Source organism: Ctenocephalides felis, unplaced genomic scaffold, assembly GCF_003426905.1.
Source record: "Ctenocephalides felis isolate EL2017-DRISC unplaced genomic scaffold, ASM342690v1 CF-g0.4_SCAFFOLD_01170, whole genome shotgun sequence".
Taxonomy (NCBI): domain Eukaryota; kingdom Metazoa; phylum Arthropoda; class Insecta; order Siphonaptera; family Pulicidae; genus Ctenocephalides; species Ctenocephalides felis.
The window spans coordinates 82,933,661-82,953,012 of NW_020537324.1; the positions used below are offsets into that span (position 1 = coordinate 82,933,661).

A 19,352-nucleotide genomic window follows, 5' to 3' on the forward strand; every position below is an offset into this window, starting at 1 on the left:
AATATTGTATAAAATTTATAAATCAATCGAGTCTTCACAAAAACCATATCCTACTCGACTGCATATATATGTGTTAAAATATTATTTTGTTAATAACAACACATAGCGAGAGATAAAAATTAAAAAATATTAAAACAGAAATTAAACCAACAAACAAATGACACAAACAAATATTGATAGAGTGAAGGAAAATATGAACAGAGGATATCGTGAAAAAAATAAATAGCAAAAAGTGATCATGAGAATCGACTAATAAGTGATAATAGAATTATATATATGTATATATATATATATATATATATATATATATATATATATATATAATATAAAGTGATATACTACAGTGATGCAAATTAGAACAAAGTAAATCTACACAAAATCTATATTATTTAACCGTCTCCGTTGTTAAAAGATAAAAGCATAACTACATTGCATCGTTATATACCAATTGCAAATCAGAAATGGTTTCTTGTAAATTTATCTTTGTTTTTTGTTTGATACTTTTATAGTCTTGATAGGTAGAAGAAAAGTAATCGTATGACATACCTGTAAATCAGGTATGCTCTGCGCTTCTTGATAAAAACTGCATTCTGTCCTATTCGTGTTATTTTGATGAGCGCTTCCTGTCTGGTTATTGCCCTGATGGTGACTTGGACTTCCACCGTTCTGGGAACTAAAATATTCATAATTAATAATTGTAAGTGGAATTTTGTCTTAAATCTATCTGTCTAACTTTTTCTCTCTCTGTCTTCCTATCTCATTCTCTCTCTGTGTCTTTTTATCTCATTGTTTCTCTCTCACGTGATCGACTTTTTTTGGAAATTTGGCCCAAAAAATTTTGACCTTTTATTGAAAATGTTTGAATTTTTTTCAAAAAAAATCAGGTAACTTTTTTTTCAAAGCAATCGTACTGCTTTAACTACATAGCGGCCGCCGTCGTCGCCGTCTAACAGATAAACATTGGTACGGAACCCATAGAATGTAAACAAAATTTATATTTATTGTTAAAATCTCTATAAAATATCTGATAATTTGATGTGCATATGTCTAATGATCATTTTTGACCGCCAAAAGGCATTTTTTTTACTTTTTTTACTAGATCTCCGAAAACGCTAGACCCGCATTTATGAAAATTTGATCGGTTCTTCATCTTGTCAATACAAGTAAAATGTTTTTTTGAATTATTTAAATCGGACGCTCCGTTCTCTTAAAAACTGAGTTACCGTTTTCGGCACTTTTTGCCCCGTATCTTCGGAACAGCTACACCTGCCTTCGCCAAAAACTAATCAGCACGTCTCCTTATCATTACGAATCGAATGTTTTTTGAATGATCCAAATCGCTTCATTCGTGTTCCCCGAAATCGTCGACGAAAATTTGTATCCGCACATACATACACACACGTACACACACACACATAATCCATTTTTTTTAAGGTATGCCAAAATAAAAAAATTTCATTTTCGATTTTTTTTGCGATTACTATAACTTACCCTACGAGAAATTAATAATTTCAACTTTGCAATTCAGTTTATATAATTCTTATAAATATTAGACAATGTCCTTTATTTTAAATTCGATTGATTATATTTGTTTATTTACTTTTCGTGTAAACATATACGAGGTCTGTTCAAAAAGTACCGAATTTTCGTTTTTTTCAAAAAATATTTTTTATTCGTCTACATTAATGTGGTCCCCTTCAAAGTAGTCCCCCCCAGATATAATACACTTATGCCAGCGTTTTTCCAATTTTCGAAGCACCCTTGATATTCACTTTTTGATATGTCCTTGAGCACTCTCAGCGATTCGGCCTTTATTTCTTCAATCGAGGAAAACCGCCGTCCTTTCATGGGTCTCTTCAACTTTGGGAATAGGAAAAAGTCACACGGAGCCATATCTGGTGAATTTTTGCACTTTGCAACACTTTATTTCATTTTTTACGCAAAATTTAATACAAATTCTTTGACTTTTTCAATTCTTCCATTGTAAAAATCGCCGAGCTCAGAAAAACACGTCGAACCTTAGCGACTACCACAGACAAAGTAAACAGTGAATATAGCTGAAAATTCATCATACTTTAGGGGCATGTATACCAACACAATAAAAAAAAATTTTGACAATCAGACACTCCAGACCGCGAAATTTAAAAATTCCGGGTACTTTTTGAACACACCTCGTATAAACGTCGTCGTCCAATTTATAAGCTCATATATTTATCTATAAAATACGAATAATAACAGTTTCAGTATTTATAATAATCTATTTGAAAACATTTAGTATTCCTCAAATATTTCATTACGGTACGGAAAGTTCCAGCAATTTGCCTCAAGGCACCATGTCATACACCACTAGTTTCTATTACTATCACTCTAACAATAAGGGAAATTAAAAATATTTATTATCTTACTTGATATTCCGGATGTAGGAAACCGAAAACTGAATTTCTTCCTGGCCGAAGTATGAGGACTCGCTTGTTGTCTGGACGAGTGCGATAAACCATCTACAGTTCCATTGTAACTTTCCAGATCGGTCATAGATCTATCAAATAAAATAACAAAACATTAATTATACACATGGAATAATTATATTTCATTTGAGTTTAATACCTTGCTGATATTTCATTCGCCATTGCAATGGCACAGTCCAAAGCTCGTTCGTCAGATGCAGAAATAGGTTTTACGCTCACTTGCTTTTTCTTGCCGGTACTGGCTGTCCTGCTTAACCTGATAAAATAAAATATATTATATCTTATATATAAAATTCTTCTGTAACAATGTAAGTTTCATAATCCCTCCTAAACTATAATTCGGATTTTCATGAATCTTCCTGAAGTTTGTTCGGGAAATTTTCTAGAATGTTTTGATTCATAGAAATATAGTTAGATTGTAGAAATAAATGGAAAAAATTACAAAAAACCGCTTATCATTGTTTGCCCTTGAAAATATTTGAAGCTTAGTTTGACATTAAAAACAATTGAAGACTGTCATTTGCCAAACATTTCTGTTCACTTATAGGCTAAGGCAATATTAAAATATAATAAATCATGATTATGATTAAGGAAAATGTAATGTCTACATTATTAATGCCGAAAAGCAGCTGAGATGTGCCAAATATTAAATTAATATAAGATGCAAATAATATAACATATGCGTTTGACAGTATGCGCATGCGTCTGACGCGCACCGCGAATCGTGTTCTCAACGTTACACGTGCTTTTGCTTGCAATAATTTTGTTTGCGCACTTTGCGAACAGATTCGCCGCACGAATTCGTGCGAAGGAGACTCAAAATATTCAATTTGCAGTCGTTTTGCCTCACTATACTAAGTCACAATACAAAAAAATTATTTAGAAGTTTCATTGTGTCAAAAATTCATATTATTGTCATTGGGTACGGAATATTTACTCAATGGAGCGCTTTCGGTCTGAACTTTTTTTACTGTTTTCCATTTCGTTTGGAATTTTGGAACTAGGTTCATCTTGCTCTTCAGAAGTGAAAACAATTTAGACTCCTTTAACCACTTCCCGGGTGGATGAGATTTCTTTTCAGTGGTGTAATTTTACTTTTTCAAAAATACGTTTGGTATCGATAAAAGAACTAATTATAAGAAAAAAATGTTTAATAATGTTTTTAAAAAAGCAAATACTTTTCAAGTTACTGGCTACTGAAAATTTGTTTCTTTTTTGCGTTTTTCATCATTTTTTGCTAATATCTTCAAAAATATACATTTTAACGAAAATCATGTAATGAACAAAATTATATCAATTAAAATCTTAATAAATCGCTATTTTATAGTGTTTTAGGAACATTATTAGGCTAGATATGAAAATGGTTTTTATAGTGCTCAAAATAAGCTTCAAAATGAGTACTTCTGCGAGTAAAATGAGTAAACTATCATGCAAATAAAAGACGCATATAATGGTTTTCATTTAAATAAAATAGTTTTTCAGTGTCATTTCCACCAAATTTAAAAATAATCGTATTCCATCTAGAATTAACTTGGTTTAAGAGATCTTGATGGATTCTAGAAAATACCACAACTTTAGTACAAACGATTTTAAAAAAAACTCATGATTTCATAAAAAAAACATTAAAAAAAAACATCCAATTTCTCATTATAATATCTCTGAAAGAATACGTATAAAAGTATATATATATGAAAATTCGAGGTATTTTTCTGACTAATTATTGTTGTTTATTATTTTTCCATTATACAAATATTGATAGAGGTATAATTAAGGAGTGCGCGGCTGTCCAACTAGAAGTCTTTCGAGCCCTTTAACCCTTCGCCGTTTCACAATAAGAGAAGTTACGGTAAAATTTATGATAAAAAAAGTTGTAGCTCATTTAATCACCTTTAAAATAGTGTATTGCAAGTTCTGATAAAATCAGAATTAAAAGAGTAATAATCCAATTAATGCGTTGGATGGTGACGGAGTGCAAATTGTTTTCACTTCTGAACTTAAGATAAAGATTAGCCTATTTCCAAAATATCAAGTAAATTGGAGCACATTAAAAAAATTCACAGAGCACGAATATTAAAAAATGTTCAATAAAATTGTATATTAAAAATTATACACTGCGATTTATAGAACAAAATTTCCAATAGCTCAATTTATTTTATTGCATTTAAGGGTTATATAGTATTTTTAGTCATACCTGTAGATGTGGATGTATAAATGAATGATTTTTTGTTTATTCACGACTAAAACATCGATTTTCCAAATTTATCACACTAAAAATGATCGTCTGCCTTTGTGATTTATGTCACAGCTTAAGATACACGTGTTGAAAATTGAATCTTTTAAAAAGTACAACAAATTCAGAAAGAATTACTATATAGCATTCGCGGCAAAGGTGCAATACCACCTTTTATTTTTCTACCCAAAATAATTGCTTCAATAATGTTGCCTATAATTTTTATAATATTGTACCATATTTTAACTGGCTTTTAGTAATTTTAATATCTAAATCACATTTTTTTCACTAATAAATCAATATACATTATTGCTTAAGTTTATATTTGAAGTGAATTAATTTGTCAAATCCTGTTCACATGTGCTCTATTCAACTCACGATCAACAAAGTTATGCTTTATAGTATATGCCGCATATATTCTATAAATCGCAGTGTATAATTTTTAATATACAATTTTATTGAACATTTTTTAATATTTGTTAATGAATAATTAAAGTGTTAACTGTGGGAATTGAGAAGAATCATTTTATTTGAAACAGTTCTACATTCAACATCACTCATATATTGGTGTAAATAGTAATTAAAAAAACAGTAATTATTATTTTTAACTAAGCAGTAAATATTAGTATAAAATATTGTAAAATTGTAGACGTGGGTACAGAACAACGTCTGTCGGGTCAGCTAGTCTTATATATAAAATTCTTCGGTAACAATGTAAGTTTCATTAATCTTCCTAAACTATAATTCGGATTTTCATGAATCTTCCTGAAGTTTGTTCGGGAAATTTTCTAGAACGTTTTGATTCATAGAAATATAGTTAGATTGTAGAATAAATAGAAAAAATTACAAAAAACCGCTTATCATTGTTTGCCCTTGAAAATATTTGAAGCTTAGTTTGACATTAAAACAATTGAAGACTGTCATTTGCCAAACATTTCTATTTATTTCACTTATAGGCTAAGGCAATATTAAAATATAATAAATTCATGATTATGAATAAGGAAAATGTAATGTCTACATTATTAATGCCGAAAAGCAGCTGAGATGTGCCAAAAATTAAATTAATATAAGATGCAAATAATATAACATGAGTCTGACAGTCTGCGCATGCGACTGACGCGCACGGCGAATCGTGTTCTCAACGTGCGCGTGGTATGCTTTTGCTTGCAATAATATTGTGTACGCACTTTGCGAACAATTTCGCCGTACGAATTCGTGCAAATATTCAATTTGCAGTCGTTTTGCCTTACTATACTAAGTCACAATACAAAAAAAATTATTTACAAGTTTCATTGTGTCAAAAATTCATATGTTTGTCATTGGATACGGAATATTTACATATGGAGCGCTTTCGGTCTGAACTTTTTTTACTGTTTTCCATTTTGTTTGGAATTTTGGAACTAGGTTCATCTTACTCTTCAGAAGTGAAAACAATTTATTAAGTAATTTTTTTTTTCAAAATAACGTTGGGTATCGATAAAAGAACTAATTATAAGAGAAAAATGTTTAATAATGTTTTTCAGAAAGTAAATACTTTTCAAGTTACTGGCTACTGAAAATTTGTTTCTTTTTTGCGTTTTTCATCATTTTTTGCTAATATCTTCAAAAATATACATTTTAACGAAAATCATGTAATGTACAAAATTATATCAATTAAAATCTTAATAAATCGCTATTTTATAGTGTTTTAGGAACATTATTAGGCTAGATATGAAAATGGGTTTTTATAGTGCTCAAAATAAGCTTTAAAATGAGTACTTCTGCGTGTAAAATGAGTAAACTATCATGCAAATAAAAGACGCATATAATGTTTTTTCATTTAAATCAAATAGTTTTTCAGTGCCATTTCCACCAAATTTAAAAATAATCGTATTCCATTTAGAATTAACTTGGTTAAAGAGATCTTGATGGATTCTAAAAAATACCACAACTTTAGTACAAACGATTTTCAAAAAACTCATGATTTCATGAAAAAAAAATTAAAAAAAACATCCAATTTCTCATTATAATAATTCTGAAAGAATACGTATAAAGTATATATATATATATATATATATATATATATATATATATATATATATATGAAAATTCGAGGTATTTTTCTGACTTATTATTGTTGTTTATTTTTTTTCCATTACACAAATATTGATAGAGGTATTAATTAAGGATGCGCGGCTGTCCAACCAGAAGTCTTTCGAGCCTTTTAACCCTTCGCCGTTTCACAATAAGAGAAGTTACGGTAAAATTTATGATATAGAAAGTTGTAGCTCTTTAATCACCTTTAAAATAGTGTATTACAAGTTCTGATAAAATCAGAATTAAAAGAGTAATAATCCATTTAATGCGGTGGATGGTGACGGAGTGCAAATTGTTTTCACTTTTGAACTTAAGATAAAGATTAGCCTATTTCCAAAATATCAAGTAAATTGGAGCACAGTAGAAAAATTCACAGAGCAATAATTTTGTTGATCGTAAGTTGAATAGAGCACATGTGAACAGGATTTGACAAATTAATTCACTTCAAATATAAACTTAAGCAATAATGAATATTGATTTATGGGAGAAAAAAATGTAATTTAGATATTAAAATCACTAAAAGCCAGTTCAAATATGGTACGAAATTATAAAAATTATAGGCAGCATTATTGAAGCAATTATTTTGGGTAGCAAAATAAAAGGTGATATTGCACCTTTGTCGCGAATGCTATATATTAATTCTTTCTGAATTTGTTGTACTTTTTGAAAGATTTCAATTTTCAACACGTGTATCTTATGCTATGACCATAAATCACAAAGGCAGTCGATCATTTTTAGTGTGATAAATTTGGAAAATCAATGTTTTAGTCGTGAATAAACAAAAAAATCATTCATTTATACATCCACATCTACAGGTATGACTAAAAATACTATATAACCCTTAAATGCAATAAAATAAATTGAGCTATTGGAAATAAATTTGTTCTATAAATCGCAGTGTATAATTTTTAATATACAATTTTATTGAACATTTTTTAATATTTGTTAAATAAATAATTAAAGTGTTAACTGTGGAAATTGAGAACAATCATTTTATTTGAAACAGTTCTACATTCAACATCACTTATATATTGGTGTAAATAGTAATTCAAAAAACAGTAATTATTATTTTTAACTAAGCAGTAAATATTAGTATAAAATATTGAAAAATTGTAGACGTAGGTACAGAACAACGTCTGTCGGGTCAGCTAGTATATATATATATATATATATATATATATACTAGAACACCCGACAGACGTTATCCTGCACCCACATCTACGTTTTTTCAATATCCTATACTAATATTTACCGCTCAGTTGAAAATAATAATTATTGTTTTTCGAATTACTATTTACACCAATATACAAGTGATGTCAAATGTAGAACTGCTTCAAATAAAATGATTATTCTCAATTCCCACAGTTAACACTTCAATTATCCATTTAACAAATATTAAAATATATTCAATAAAATTGTATATTAAAACTTATACACTGCAATTAATAGAACAAATTTATTTCCAATAGCTCAATTTATTTTAATGCCAAGGGTTATACACTTTTTCAATCATACCTGTAGATGTGGATGTATAAATGAATGATTTTTTGTTTATTCACGACTAAAACATTGATTTTCCAAATTTATCACACAAAAAATCATCGTCTGCCTTTGTGATTTATAGTAAAAGATACACGTGTTGAAAATTGAAGTCCTTTAAAAGGTATAACAAATTCAGAAAGAATTAATATATAGCATTTGCGGTAAAGGTACAATATCACCTTGGAATTTTCTACCCAAAATAATTGCTTCAAAATATTGCCTATAATTTTATATATTCGTACCATATTTTAACTGGCTTTTAGTAAGTTTAATATCTAAATTACATTTTTCTCACTAATAATTCAATATACATCATTACTTAAGTTTATATTTGAAGTGAATTAATTTGTCAAATCTTGTTCACATGTGCTTTATTCAACCTACGATCAACAAAATTTTTTGCAGTAAATGGAGAGGAAAAAGCGTGTGGGAAATAGGCTAATCTTTATTTTAAATTCAGAAGTGAAAACAATTTGCACTCCTTCACCACCCTGGCATTAATTGGATTATAACTCTTTTAATTCTGATTTTATCAGAACTTGTAACTTACTATTTTAAATGTAATTAAATGATCTACAACTTTCTCTATCATAAATTTTACAGTAACTTCTCTTATTTTACCGTAACTTCTCTGTCCATATTTGTGTAACAGAAAAAAATAAAAAGCAATAATTAGTCAGAAAAAGACCTTTAATTTTCATCTATATACCTTTATACGTATCTTTTAGTTTTTTAAATAGATTCTTTTCATGAAATCATGAGCTTTTTGGAAATCGCTTGCACTAAAGTTGTGGTATTTTCTAGAATCTGTCAAGATCTCCTAAACCAAATTGATTCTAGAGAGAATACGATTATTTTTAATTTTGGTGGAAATGGCACTCAAAAACTATTTGCTTCAAATGAAAAAAATATCATATGCGTCTTTTATCTGCTTGCTAGCTCACTCATTACTCATTTTAAAGCTTATTTTGAGTACAATAAAACCTCATTATCATATCTAGCCTAATATTGTTCCTAGAACAATTTATAGAACACCGATTTATTAGGATTTTAATTGATATAATTTTGTTCATTACATGATTTTCGTTAAAATGTATATTTTTAGCAATATTTGCAAAAAACGATGAAAAACGCAAAAAACAACAAATTTTCAGTAGCCAGTAACTTGAAAAGTATTTGCTTTTTTGAAAAACATTATTAAACATTTTTTTCTTCTAGATAGTTCTTTTATCGATATCCGATGTTATTTTGAAAAAGATACAATTGCACCACTGAAAAGGGATGTCATCCGCCCGGGAAGTGGCAAAAGAGTTTAAATTATTTTCACTTTTAAACTTGAGAGTAAAATGAACCTAATTCCAAAATTTTATGCAAATTGGAGCACATTAAAAATATTCAGGCCAAAAATGCTCCATTGTCTTGGGTAAATATTTCGTATCCAATGCCAAACATATGAATTTTTGACACAATGAAACTTCTAAATAATTGTTTGAATAAGTAAATTATTTTTGTATCGTGATTTAGTAAAGTAAGGCAAAACACGACTGCATTTAAAGTTAAAAAATAATAATCTGTCAAAGTGAATTATAGGCTAAGTTTGATGTGCGATCACTGACAGACGCATGCGCAGACTGCATTACCTATCAGATGTTGATTGTAAATCTTATATTATTCTAATTTTTGGCACATCTCAGCTGCTTTTCGGCAATAATAATGCAGACATTACATTTTCTTTATTCACAATTCATGAATTTATTATATTTTAATATTGCCTTAGCCTATAAGTGAATAGAAATGTTTGGCAAATGACAGTTGTCATTTGTTTTTAATGTCAAACCATGCCTTAAATATTTTCAAGGTCAAACAATGATAAACGGTATTTTGTAATTTTTTCCATTTATTTCTACAATCTAACTATATTTCTATGAATCAAAAATTCTATAAAATTTCCCGAACAAACTTCAGGAAGATTCATGAAAATCCGAATTATAGTTTAGGAGGATTAATCATTCATACGTTGTTACAGAAGATCTTTATATATAAGATATAGACAGATAATATTTAAATTAATTATAATAATGCTAATGCTACAATTATTACCTGTTAGATAATTCCATTATCTCGTTTCTTTGATTGACGCCATCGTGATCGACTGCCGGTGAAGGCGGTGCTTTGGGACTTCCAAGACTTCGAAACATGCTTTCCATTTCGTCCAACAGGCTTGGGCCGAGATCGAACGACTTCTGGTAAATAATAGAAACAATAGATTGTAAATAAATTAATTAAAAAATATGGTTGTGGTTGTAGTTACCTCAAATCTTGGACTATCAGAGACTACGTTCTCGTCATCCGATATTTCGTGGTACTCATGAGGTTCTGCATTGTTGTCTGCAAAATCATTCTCGTCCTTCGACCATTTGACTTTCCTGCCGTTGGAATCGCTGAAGTCCTTCCTCAAATCCAGATTTAAATTTAGATTTAAATTGGGAACTAGAAATAGATAATAGGGCTTGGTGTAAGTGACATTTTGTCTTAATAGTCGAGTCAATAAAGAAAAAGGAAATCCGATTTTGTTATTTTTTTTTTAATATTGGTTTTTTAAAGAGAAATAATTTTTTTGTTTAAATAAAATTTTTGTTATTTATATAAATAAACTAGCAAACCCGACGAATTTCGTTTCGTCACCAGATGGTTTCGTGAGAAAGATGAAGAAATTTTTTGTTTGTTTTAAATTTGAAAAGGAAAAATTTAATTTTATTATACAACAGTAATGAATTTATTTCGATTACAAAATGAAGTATTTTTTAGTTGAACGTTTCTAAGTAAATGAAAGTGAATCCGCAAATTATCCGTTTCATTGAAGTGCTCTTTGGTAAACCACATTTTTTGTTTTTTGGTGTGACGTTAACACAAACAAAGCGGATGGTTTTCCAACTCGTGAACAGGCAACGTATAACTGCCCATGCAAAAAACAATGATTTTCTAAATAATCTATTTGAAATTTATCCCGCAAACACTAAGCGATTAGTCTTGAGACTTGTTATTGCGAACGCTTGGAAATTGCAATCGTTTGAAGTCAAACGGAAAACCAGTCGGAATCATTGGTATGTCACCAAATCGCCAGTTATTTTTGATTGAATGGTAAAATTCAGTGCGTGTCATTATTCTTTGCGGCAAGAATTGCTCGTTGACTTAACCAAGCATAATTCTGATAATTCTCACTAATGTCATTACTCGAATTTTTAATTACGCTGCGTGAAGTTCCAGCAATTTGCAGTAAGGCACGATGCCATGCACCACTAATTTTCTTGGCTATAAACCTTGCTGAGCCCGAGACCTTTCCAACGAATGCAAAATTGCCGAAATCGGTTCGTGCGTTCTGGAAGAAAAACCCGATTTATTTTTATATATATAGAAGATAAATTTTCAAAGGTTTTTAACTTACCGTAGGGCAAGTTATAGTAATCGCAAAAAAAATCGAAAATAAATGTTTTTATATATTTTACGTTTCAAAACCTTCTGAACATTTTGGCATTCCTTAGAAAACTAGTTGGTTTGATATTTTGCCTTGAGGCAAGTTACATGAACTTCCCGAAATGTGTAAATAATCGACTTAATTGATGATAGATAAATTAATTTATGAGTGACTAGACGTATTCCGAGAGGATTTATTACACATAATTGAAAACTTTTCGTCCACATTTAAGCTATCGATTTTAAAAAATCAAAAACTGTTCGAAAGATATTAGTTGGGAATGATACTGATTAGTTTTAGGTGAAAATCTACCGAGCCGTTTTCTTGTAATTAACTGTTGAAAAAAAAATCAAGCAGATTTTTATGGAACTTTTTTTGGCGATATATATATCATGGTCTTATAGAACTTACTGAAATATTACGGCCTTACGACAAATAGATTGATTTTAAAAATTCATCAAAGTTTGAGAAAATGAGTAGTTCTTTTGACATTTGTTAAAATTAAAATTAGACGATTTACTTGGTATAATGATAGATTGCTTATTCTTGAACATAATAAACCATTAAAGTCCTGGAAACTGGTTCAATTATAAAAAATATTGATTTCTGAAAATTTACTTTTAGAAAATACTCCGAGTTAATCTGTTTGTTTGTTTTCAATTATGTGTAATAAATCCACTCGGAATACTTTTAATTACTCTTAAATTAATTTAGTTTTTATTGATTAAGTCGATTATTTACTCATATCGGGAAGTTCATGTAACTTGCCTCAAGGCTAAATACCAAACCAACTAGTAAATTTATATATTTACAGCATCAGAAGAGAATTCAAAGTGTTAAGAGGGCTAATTTAATAACTTTTAATTGTCGATAACTTCATAAATTTGACTAATGAATTCGCTACAAAGTAAAATAAAAACGGGACATGTGCTGAATTTGCCGACTTGAATGATTGCGCAATTAAAATAATCGAAAAGTGCTCATGCCTACTCGCTTGCACCAGTCTGCCAAGTTGCGCAATAAACACGCCACAGACGTTACAGAATACAGTAGGCCCTCGCTTTACACGGCACTCTGGGTACACGGTTCCCATACTACACGGAGCTAAAAATCCGACATCCCTCCGACTACACGGACTTCTTATTACACGGTATTTGGTCAACAGCCCATAAGTTCGTTGTGCAAAAGGGTATTGATGTAAATTTTGTTATCGACTGTTATCTTTTAGACATGCCTGATTATATAATAGCTGTCTAAGAACACGTTTGAGCTGACTACTGTGTCGCGCCAATTTTTGAATAAGGTGTCAATGTCCTAAATGTCATTTCGTCCGTATTTCTCCTACTTCAAGTTGTATTTCTTGGTCTCCATACAACGCGATAAAAATGGTGCGATTTGTACCAACTCTGAGTCTCTCATAACACGGTTCCCATACTGCGCTATGTAAGGTTCCATAGAACGCACTACGAATTAGCCTGAATTGTATGTTAAATACGAATTTCTTATAGCACGGTTCCTATACTGCACGGTACGCACTTGCCGCGTAAAGCGAGGGTTAACTGTACATGTGCAAGTCGCAGGTTGCGCAAGTATACAGTTACGTCTGTGGCCGGCTTTAGTCACCAAAATAAAACATTTGACAATACTTTTTCATCGGCTCACTAGCGCCAAATTGGCGACTACAAGATGTCCCCTAACTAAGAATCCTTCTGATCGCGTCTTTATCAAAAGATACTCTATGCTCGAAATGTCAACTTGAATTCGGATTTCGGAACGACCATAACCGTGTAATGTAAAGTGTTAATGTAAAATAATAAACAGCTGGAAGATTTTCTACGACAAGTGCAAGTATATTTAGATTCATTATAATATTTGAGATATTTGAAAAGGATACCATACGCAGTGAAAATGTCTGAAGAAACAATTATGAATGATCAGAAAATTAAAATTGAGCCACTAGAACTTTCAATAGAAGACATAAAACTTGAAAATGAATGTAATGGAAATCTTGCAGGTATTGTTAAGTCTGATTCATGCTTAGAAGATGATGAAACTTGCCTGGAAAGATTTATGAATTCCGAAATAACTATTGAAGAAGAACTCAAACAGGAGGTAAATGAGTCAGCCGATTGTAAATATGAAATTGATAATAGATCATTTTCAGAATCTAATTATTCGAAAGAGCACATGGTTGATGATGATCAGAAAATTAAAATTGAGCCACTTTCAACAGAAGACATAAAATTTGAAAACGAATGTGTTGATCTTGAAGGTATTGTTAAGTCTGAATCATGTTTAGAAAATGATGAAACTTGCCTGGAAAGATTTACGAATTCCGAAATAACTATTGAAGAAGACATCAAACAGGAGGTAATTGAGACACCCGGTTGTGAATATGACATTTCTAATAGATCATTTTCAGAATATAATTATTTGAAAGAGTACATGGTTGACCACATACCTAGAAATGGCAAAAATGGAAACAATAAATGCAATGTATGTGATAAGACATTTAAGATTTCATCAAGATTGAAACGGCACATGATTACTCATAGCACAGAACGCCCTATCGAATGCAAAATCTGTCATAAGACATTGAAAGAAAATAGCATTTTGAAAAGACATATGCTCATTCATACAGTAGAACGGCCTTTCAAATGCATAATATGCAATCAGACATTCATAGAAAACGGTAGTATGAAATTACACATGCTTATTCATACAGGAGAACGCCCGTTCAAATGCAAAATCTGTCATAAGACATTCAGACGAAAAGGTAATTTGAAATCACATATGCTTTTTCATACAGGTGAACGCCCTTACAAGTGTAAAATATGCAGTAAAACATATGCACAATCGGGTGACTTGAATAGGCACATGCGTATTCACACAGGGGAACGCCCTTTCAAATGTGATACATGCAATAAGGAATTTGCACTATCGAACAGCTTGAAGAGACACAAAGTGAATGTTCATAATAGAAAACATGATGATGATCAATGAAATATTAACAAGCAGAAAGCAGAAATATCTATGAATTACTTATATTTTATTTGCATTGTAAATTTAATTACTGCTGTACAAATATTTAGTACTATAAATAAATTTATTTAAATATATTTGTTTTTATATTATAAGATTCACAGATATTGTTACAAATTTTATTAAAATGCATATTTCTTATTAAACTGTACTCAGTCGTAATATTTCAAACAAAATTAATTAAAAACAATTTTTGATCCATTAATGCCAAATTATACTGATCAATTAATTAGTAGAATTAGTAGAATAGAGAAAAAAAAATTAAGCACAATCCTAAACAGATTTCAACTGGTGGATTCAAATTGCCGGAACTTCCCGTACCAAATCAAATTTTTGAAAATCCGAATTATTTTCATAAAGAAAAAAATTGATATATATATATATTTTCTTTTCCCAAAAACAATAATTTCTTCAACATAAGCAGAAATACACCCCACTAGTTTAATATTTATATTATAAACATTTCCTGTTTAAGTCAAAATATTTATATATATCAGAGCTGTTTCTACGAATTTTTTATCATCAATATTTTACCTTGAGATCTATTTCGTCCACTAACTCCATCAGTATTAGAACCAGATGCAGTCTCAGCATTTGCGAGACATCCTCCATCTGATGAAGCCAATAATGGTTGCTCGTCTAGATCTTCAGAAGGCTTATAAGGAGCCACTATTTGCCTAGGGACATTCGGAGACAGGCCATTATTGGAAAGAAGTGCTTCACCATTACCTGGAGTCGTGTTTGCATTGCCAATGGCACGAAGGAAAGCTATGTCTCCGAAATAGGCTCCGTCGAGACCAACATGACCTAAAAAAGATAGAGGACAATATATATATATATATATATATATATATATATATATATTTTGTATGATTCTGAATTTGATGTTGACATATGTATTAACAAAGTCTAATAATCGGGCATAACATCAATAAAAAACATGAATTTCTTTCAAAAATTTATTTTAAATCCATACGTTTCGGCTATAATCCTAGCCTTCATTCAGTGGAAACTAAAAATAAAATTAAAAACTAAAACAATTGAATTGGAGTGAAAAGAAAAAAATAAAATAGTAATTAGTACTTACAATTAGTTGATCTTAGTGTTAAATTGGAAAATTTTAATAATCCATGGTATTAGGATATGGTAATGCACTACACTATGTATTATAAACATTAACTTGAAATTACAACAATATTTTCACAAAATACTGATTTGAAAAAATCACAAATGGATAGTGTGTTATTCGTAGACTGGTTGAAGATGTAATGGAGAAAGACATTTTTAAAAAATATTTTTACCAAGATTCTGCACATGTGTGGAACAAATTGTAAATCCTTTGCGCGAACGCTTTTATTGTTTTGTAAGAAATTTGGAAATGTTATCTAAATAGAAGAGATTTGTGTCGCACAGCGTGTTGAGTTCATTCCGTTTATTTATTGTCTTATTGTTATAAATAGTTAAAAAAGATCCCTCTATAATTCTTCGTTTAAATAAATTTTGTTCAAATTATATATATAATTATATATATAATTATATATATATATACTAGCTGACCCAGCAAACGCGTTGTCATAAAAAATATTTTTAGTATAAAATAACTAACTGATTGCAAATGTGGTGCATAACTGAAATGAGCAGCTAACAAACTAGTTGGTTTGGTATTTAGCCTTAAGGCAAGTTACATGAACTTCCCGATATGTGTAAATAATCAACTTAATCAATAATAAACAAATTAATTTATGAGTGATTAAAAGTATTCCGAGAGGATTTATTACACGTAATTGAAAACGAACGAACACTTTAACTCGGAGTATTTTCTAAAAGCAATTTTGCACAAATCAATAATTTTTATAATTGAACAAATTTTCGTAGGACGTTAATGGTTTAGTAGGTTCATTAAGACCAAGTAAATCATCTAATTTTAATTTTAACAAACGTCAACAAAATTACTCATTTTCTCGAACTTTGATGAATTTTTAAAATTAAACTACTTGTCATAAGGCCGTGATATTTCAGTAAGTTCTATAAGACCATGATATATATAACCAAAAAAAGTTCCACAAAAATCCATATGAATTTTTTTTTCAACAGTTAATTACAAGAAAACGGCTCGGTAGATTTTCACCTAAAACTAATCAGTATCATTCTCAACTAATATCTTTCGAACAGTTTCTGATTTTTTAAAATCGATTCGGTAGTTTGAGCTTAAATGTGGATGAAAAGTTTAACACTTTTTTTCAAATTACAAAGAAAAAGGCTCGGCAGATCGTCTCACAAAACTGACAAATTATAGTCCTCATCGAGATACATCGAATGGCTTTTAAATTTTTGAAATCGGTAAAGCCGTTTTCGAGAAAACGGCGATTCACGGCAAAAAATCTGTTCACATACACGCACACACACGCATACTTTTTCAAATTTGGTCTCATTCGATTCAGAATGGCTTGAAACGTCAAGAAAACATAAAATTAGCAATTCGGATTTTTTGATGAAAACATAAACTTCTCCTTCGGGAAGTTAAAAATATATGAATAGTTTACCCACTGCAAAGCACACTACATACAAATGCTTCTGGGTAATAAAAATAGTCTTTGCAAGTGACAACCTAATCTGAAACTGATTCTATTTAAATTGAGTTAAGTCTTTTTATTAAACTATGAATTTATTTACCTGTATGTTTAAGATCTCCTTGTGGCGAACTAATCATTTCAGTCCTCAATCTCCTTTTGCTGTTACGATCAACAGAAAATGAAGACCTGGAATGAAAATAAAATATGACATCACTTTTCTGAATACCATAATTGAGTGAAATTGACTTTTTTAAATTAACTAAATTAATTGACCAATTTAGGAAAACCTAATAGTTTCTTAAAATAATAATATAATGTCAAATTAAGCATTTAAATCCTTCAAAATAATATAATATTGTATCTATAACTATCATAATTATTTCACAAGGTTTCAAAAATAATAGTAAAAATAAAATATATTTAATATTGTCCTATTTCTACCTATGAAAAGCTCCATTATTATTATTCCTATTCCCAGTTTGAGGAGTCCGACTGATACCTCCTTGACCAGACCCACCGGTCACAGAAGACGCAAGATTTCCTGAATTCGGCAAAGGTCCAACATATGTAACAGTAGTCGCAGGGTCGAAAAGGCCTCCACGTCCACTGCTGTCCAGAACACCTCTCCATAACGGAGAATGAGTACTAAAATATAAAATACTCATAAAATATATAAAAATGGAGCTCTCTTTCAAATGTCCAAGTAAAACTCGAAAACGGCTAAACCGATTTGGCCAGTCTTAGTCTTGAAAAATTCGTGCTAATCAGTAGGTAGTCGGAAAGGTGAGATATTATTTCAAAATCGCATAGAAACTTTACATTTTTAATTTGAACATTTTTTGTAGAAGCGTATTTTAAATAAAACAATGGACAGTGGCTAATACGTAAAATGTCAAACGTTTTTGATGATGATGTTCAATTACGTTTAATAGGATGTTTTACGTGAATATTATTTAATTATGATTAAATTGTAGTAAGTAGTTTTGTTTGTGGTTTTATTTATGCACAAAAACGTTAGTAAATGGCCGCAAGTGTTACTAGAGACTCAAAATATAAACTTTTTTGATATGTTAATATGAAAATGCACTTTTTGGCATATTTTTCTCAAACACGGTGCTCTGAAAGATCTCATTTGTATAATTATATACTCATTGGTATTTATAAAACATTTTCTAGGTTATATTATTTTTTATTTATGTTATTTAAATTCAGAACCTAAATTTGGTATCGATCAAAGGAGCATTTTGTTGAGTCGCATTTTCCCAGTTATAATTTCCCAGAATTTATCGAAAAATAGATAGTAATATATGAAGGCCCGGGATTAAAAAGGTCAACGACCGATGTGCCAAAAAAGTAAAGTTAAGCATTGTTTAACAATAATATTTGAATATAGAGGGAAAAGGATGTATAACCAGCTATAAAATTGATTCTTATGACTTTGCTATCGAGAGATAAACGGTAATCTTTGAAAATCCATAATAAAAGTATTTTCTTCCGTTGGTAGTTTTTTAGCATTCGTTAAAAATGTAATTATTTTATAAAATACCTTTAAAATTAAAATAAGACATTAAACCTGTTTGCCTGCAGGCCGTTACAAGTTACTCCGCCTATAGGTTAAAAAAGTCTAGATAATAAATTTTTTAAAAACAGCAAAAAAGCACCTTTCTACAATGATGAAGTAGCTGACAGTTTTACTGAACGTAGTCAGAAAATTGTTCATTTGAAATATGTTATTTGTTGTAATATAATTGGTTTGATTTTTATAATATAATTAATATTTGCTCAAAGTCAAATTGGACCTTTGTGCCTGCTCTACATATATACTTTTTATTAAATTTACTTTAATTCATCAAATGTTACTTAAAACTTTTTAGAAAGCAGGTCAAAGAAGAAATACTTAATTCATTTTTTATGTATTCTCGCAGAAATTTAAAAATTTTGTATAAGCT

The 19,352-nt window shown here is 29.9% G+C and overlaps 2 protein-coding genes across 2 annotated transcripts in view; one reads left to right on the forward strand and one right to left on the reverse strand.

The window, feature by feature from the left end:
• Positions 1–19,352, reverse strand: part of LOC113367800 (activated Cdc42 kinase-like) — a 53,282-nt gene that overhangs the window by 23,308 nt on the left and 10,622 nt on the right. Inside the window, 8 exon segments of the mRNA XM_026609379.1 lie at positions 527–673; positions 2,406–2,536; positions 2,605–2,721; positions 10,414–10,556; positions 10,625–10,803; positions 15,365–15,637; positions 17,504–17,589; positions 17,935–18,048. Coding sequence (XP_026465164.1) covers positions 527–673; positions 2,406–2,536; positions 2,605–2,721; positions 10,414–10,556; positions 10,625–10,803; positions 15,365–15,637; positions 17,504–17,589; positions 17,935–18,048 — 1,190 coding nt within the window.
• LOC113365802 (zinc finger protein 99-like) lies at positions 13,643–14,804 on the forward strand. The gene has a single exon (XM_026607347.1). The coding sequence runs from the start codon at positions 13,697–13,699 to the stop codon at positions 14,789–14,791; it is 1,095 nt and encodes a 364-aa protein (XP_026463132.1). The 5' UTR covers positions 13,643–13,696; the 3' UTR covers positions 14,792–14,804.

Excerpts from the sequence above, each read along its gene's own strand:
- LOC113365802 (XM_026607347.1), top strand. The coding sequence starts at position 13,697 with ATGTCTGAAGAAACAATTATGAATGATCAGAAAATTAAAATTGAGCCA.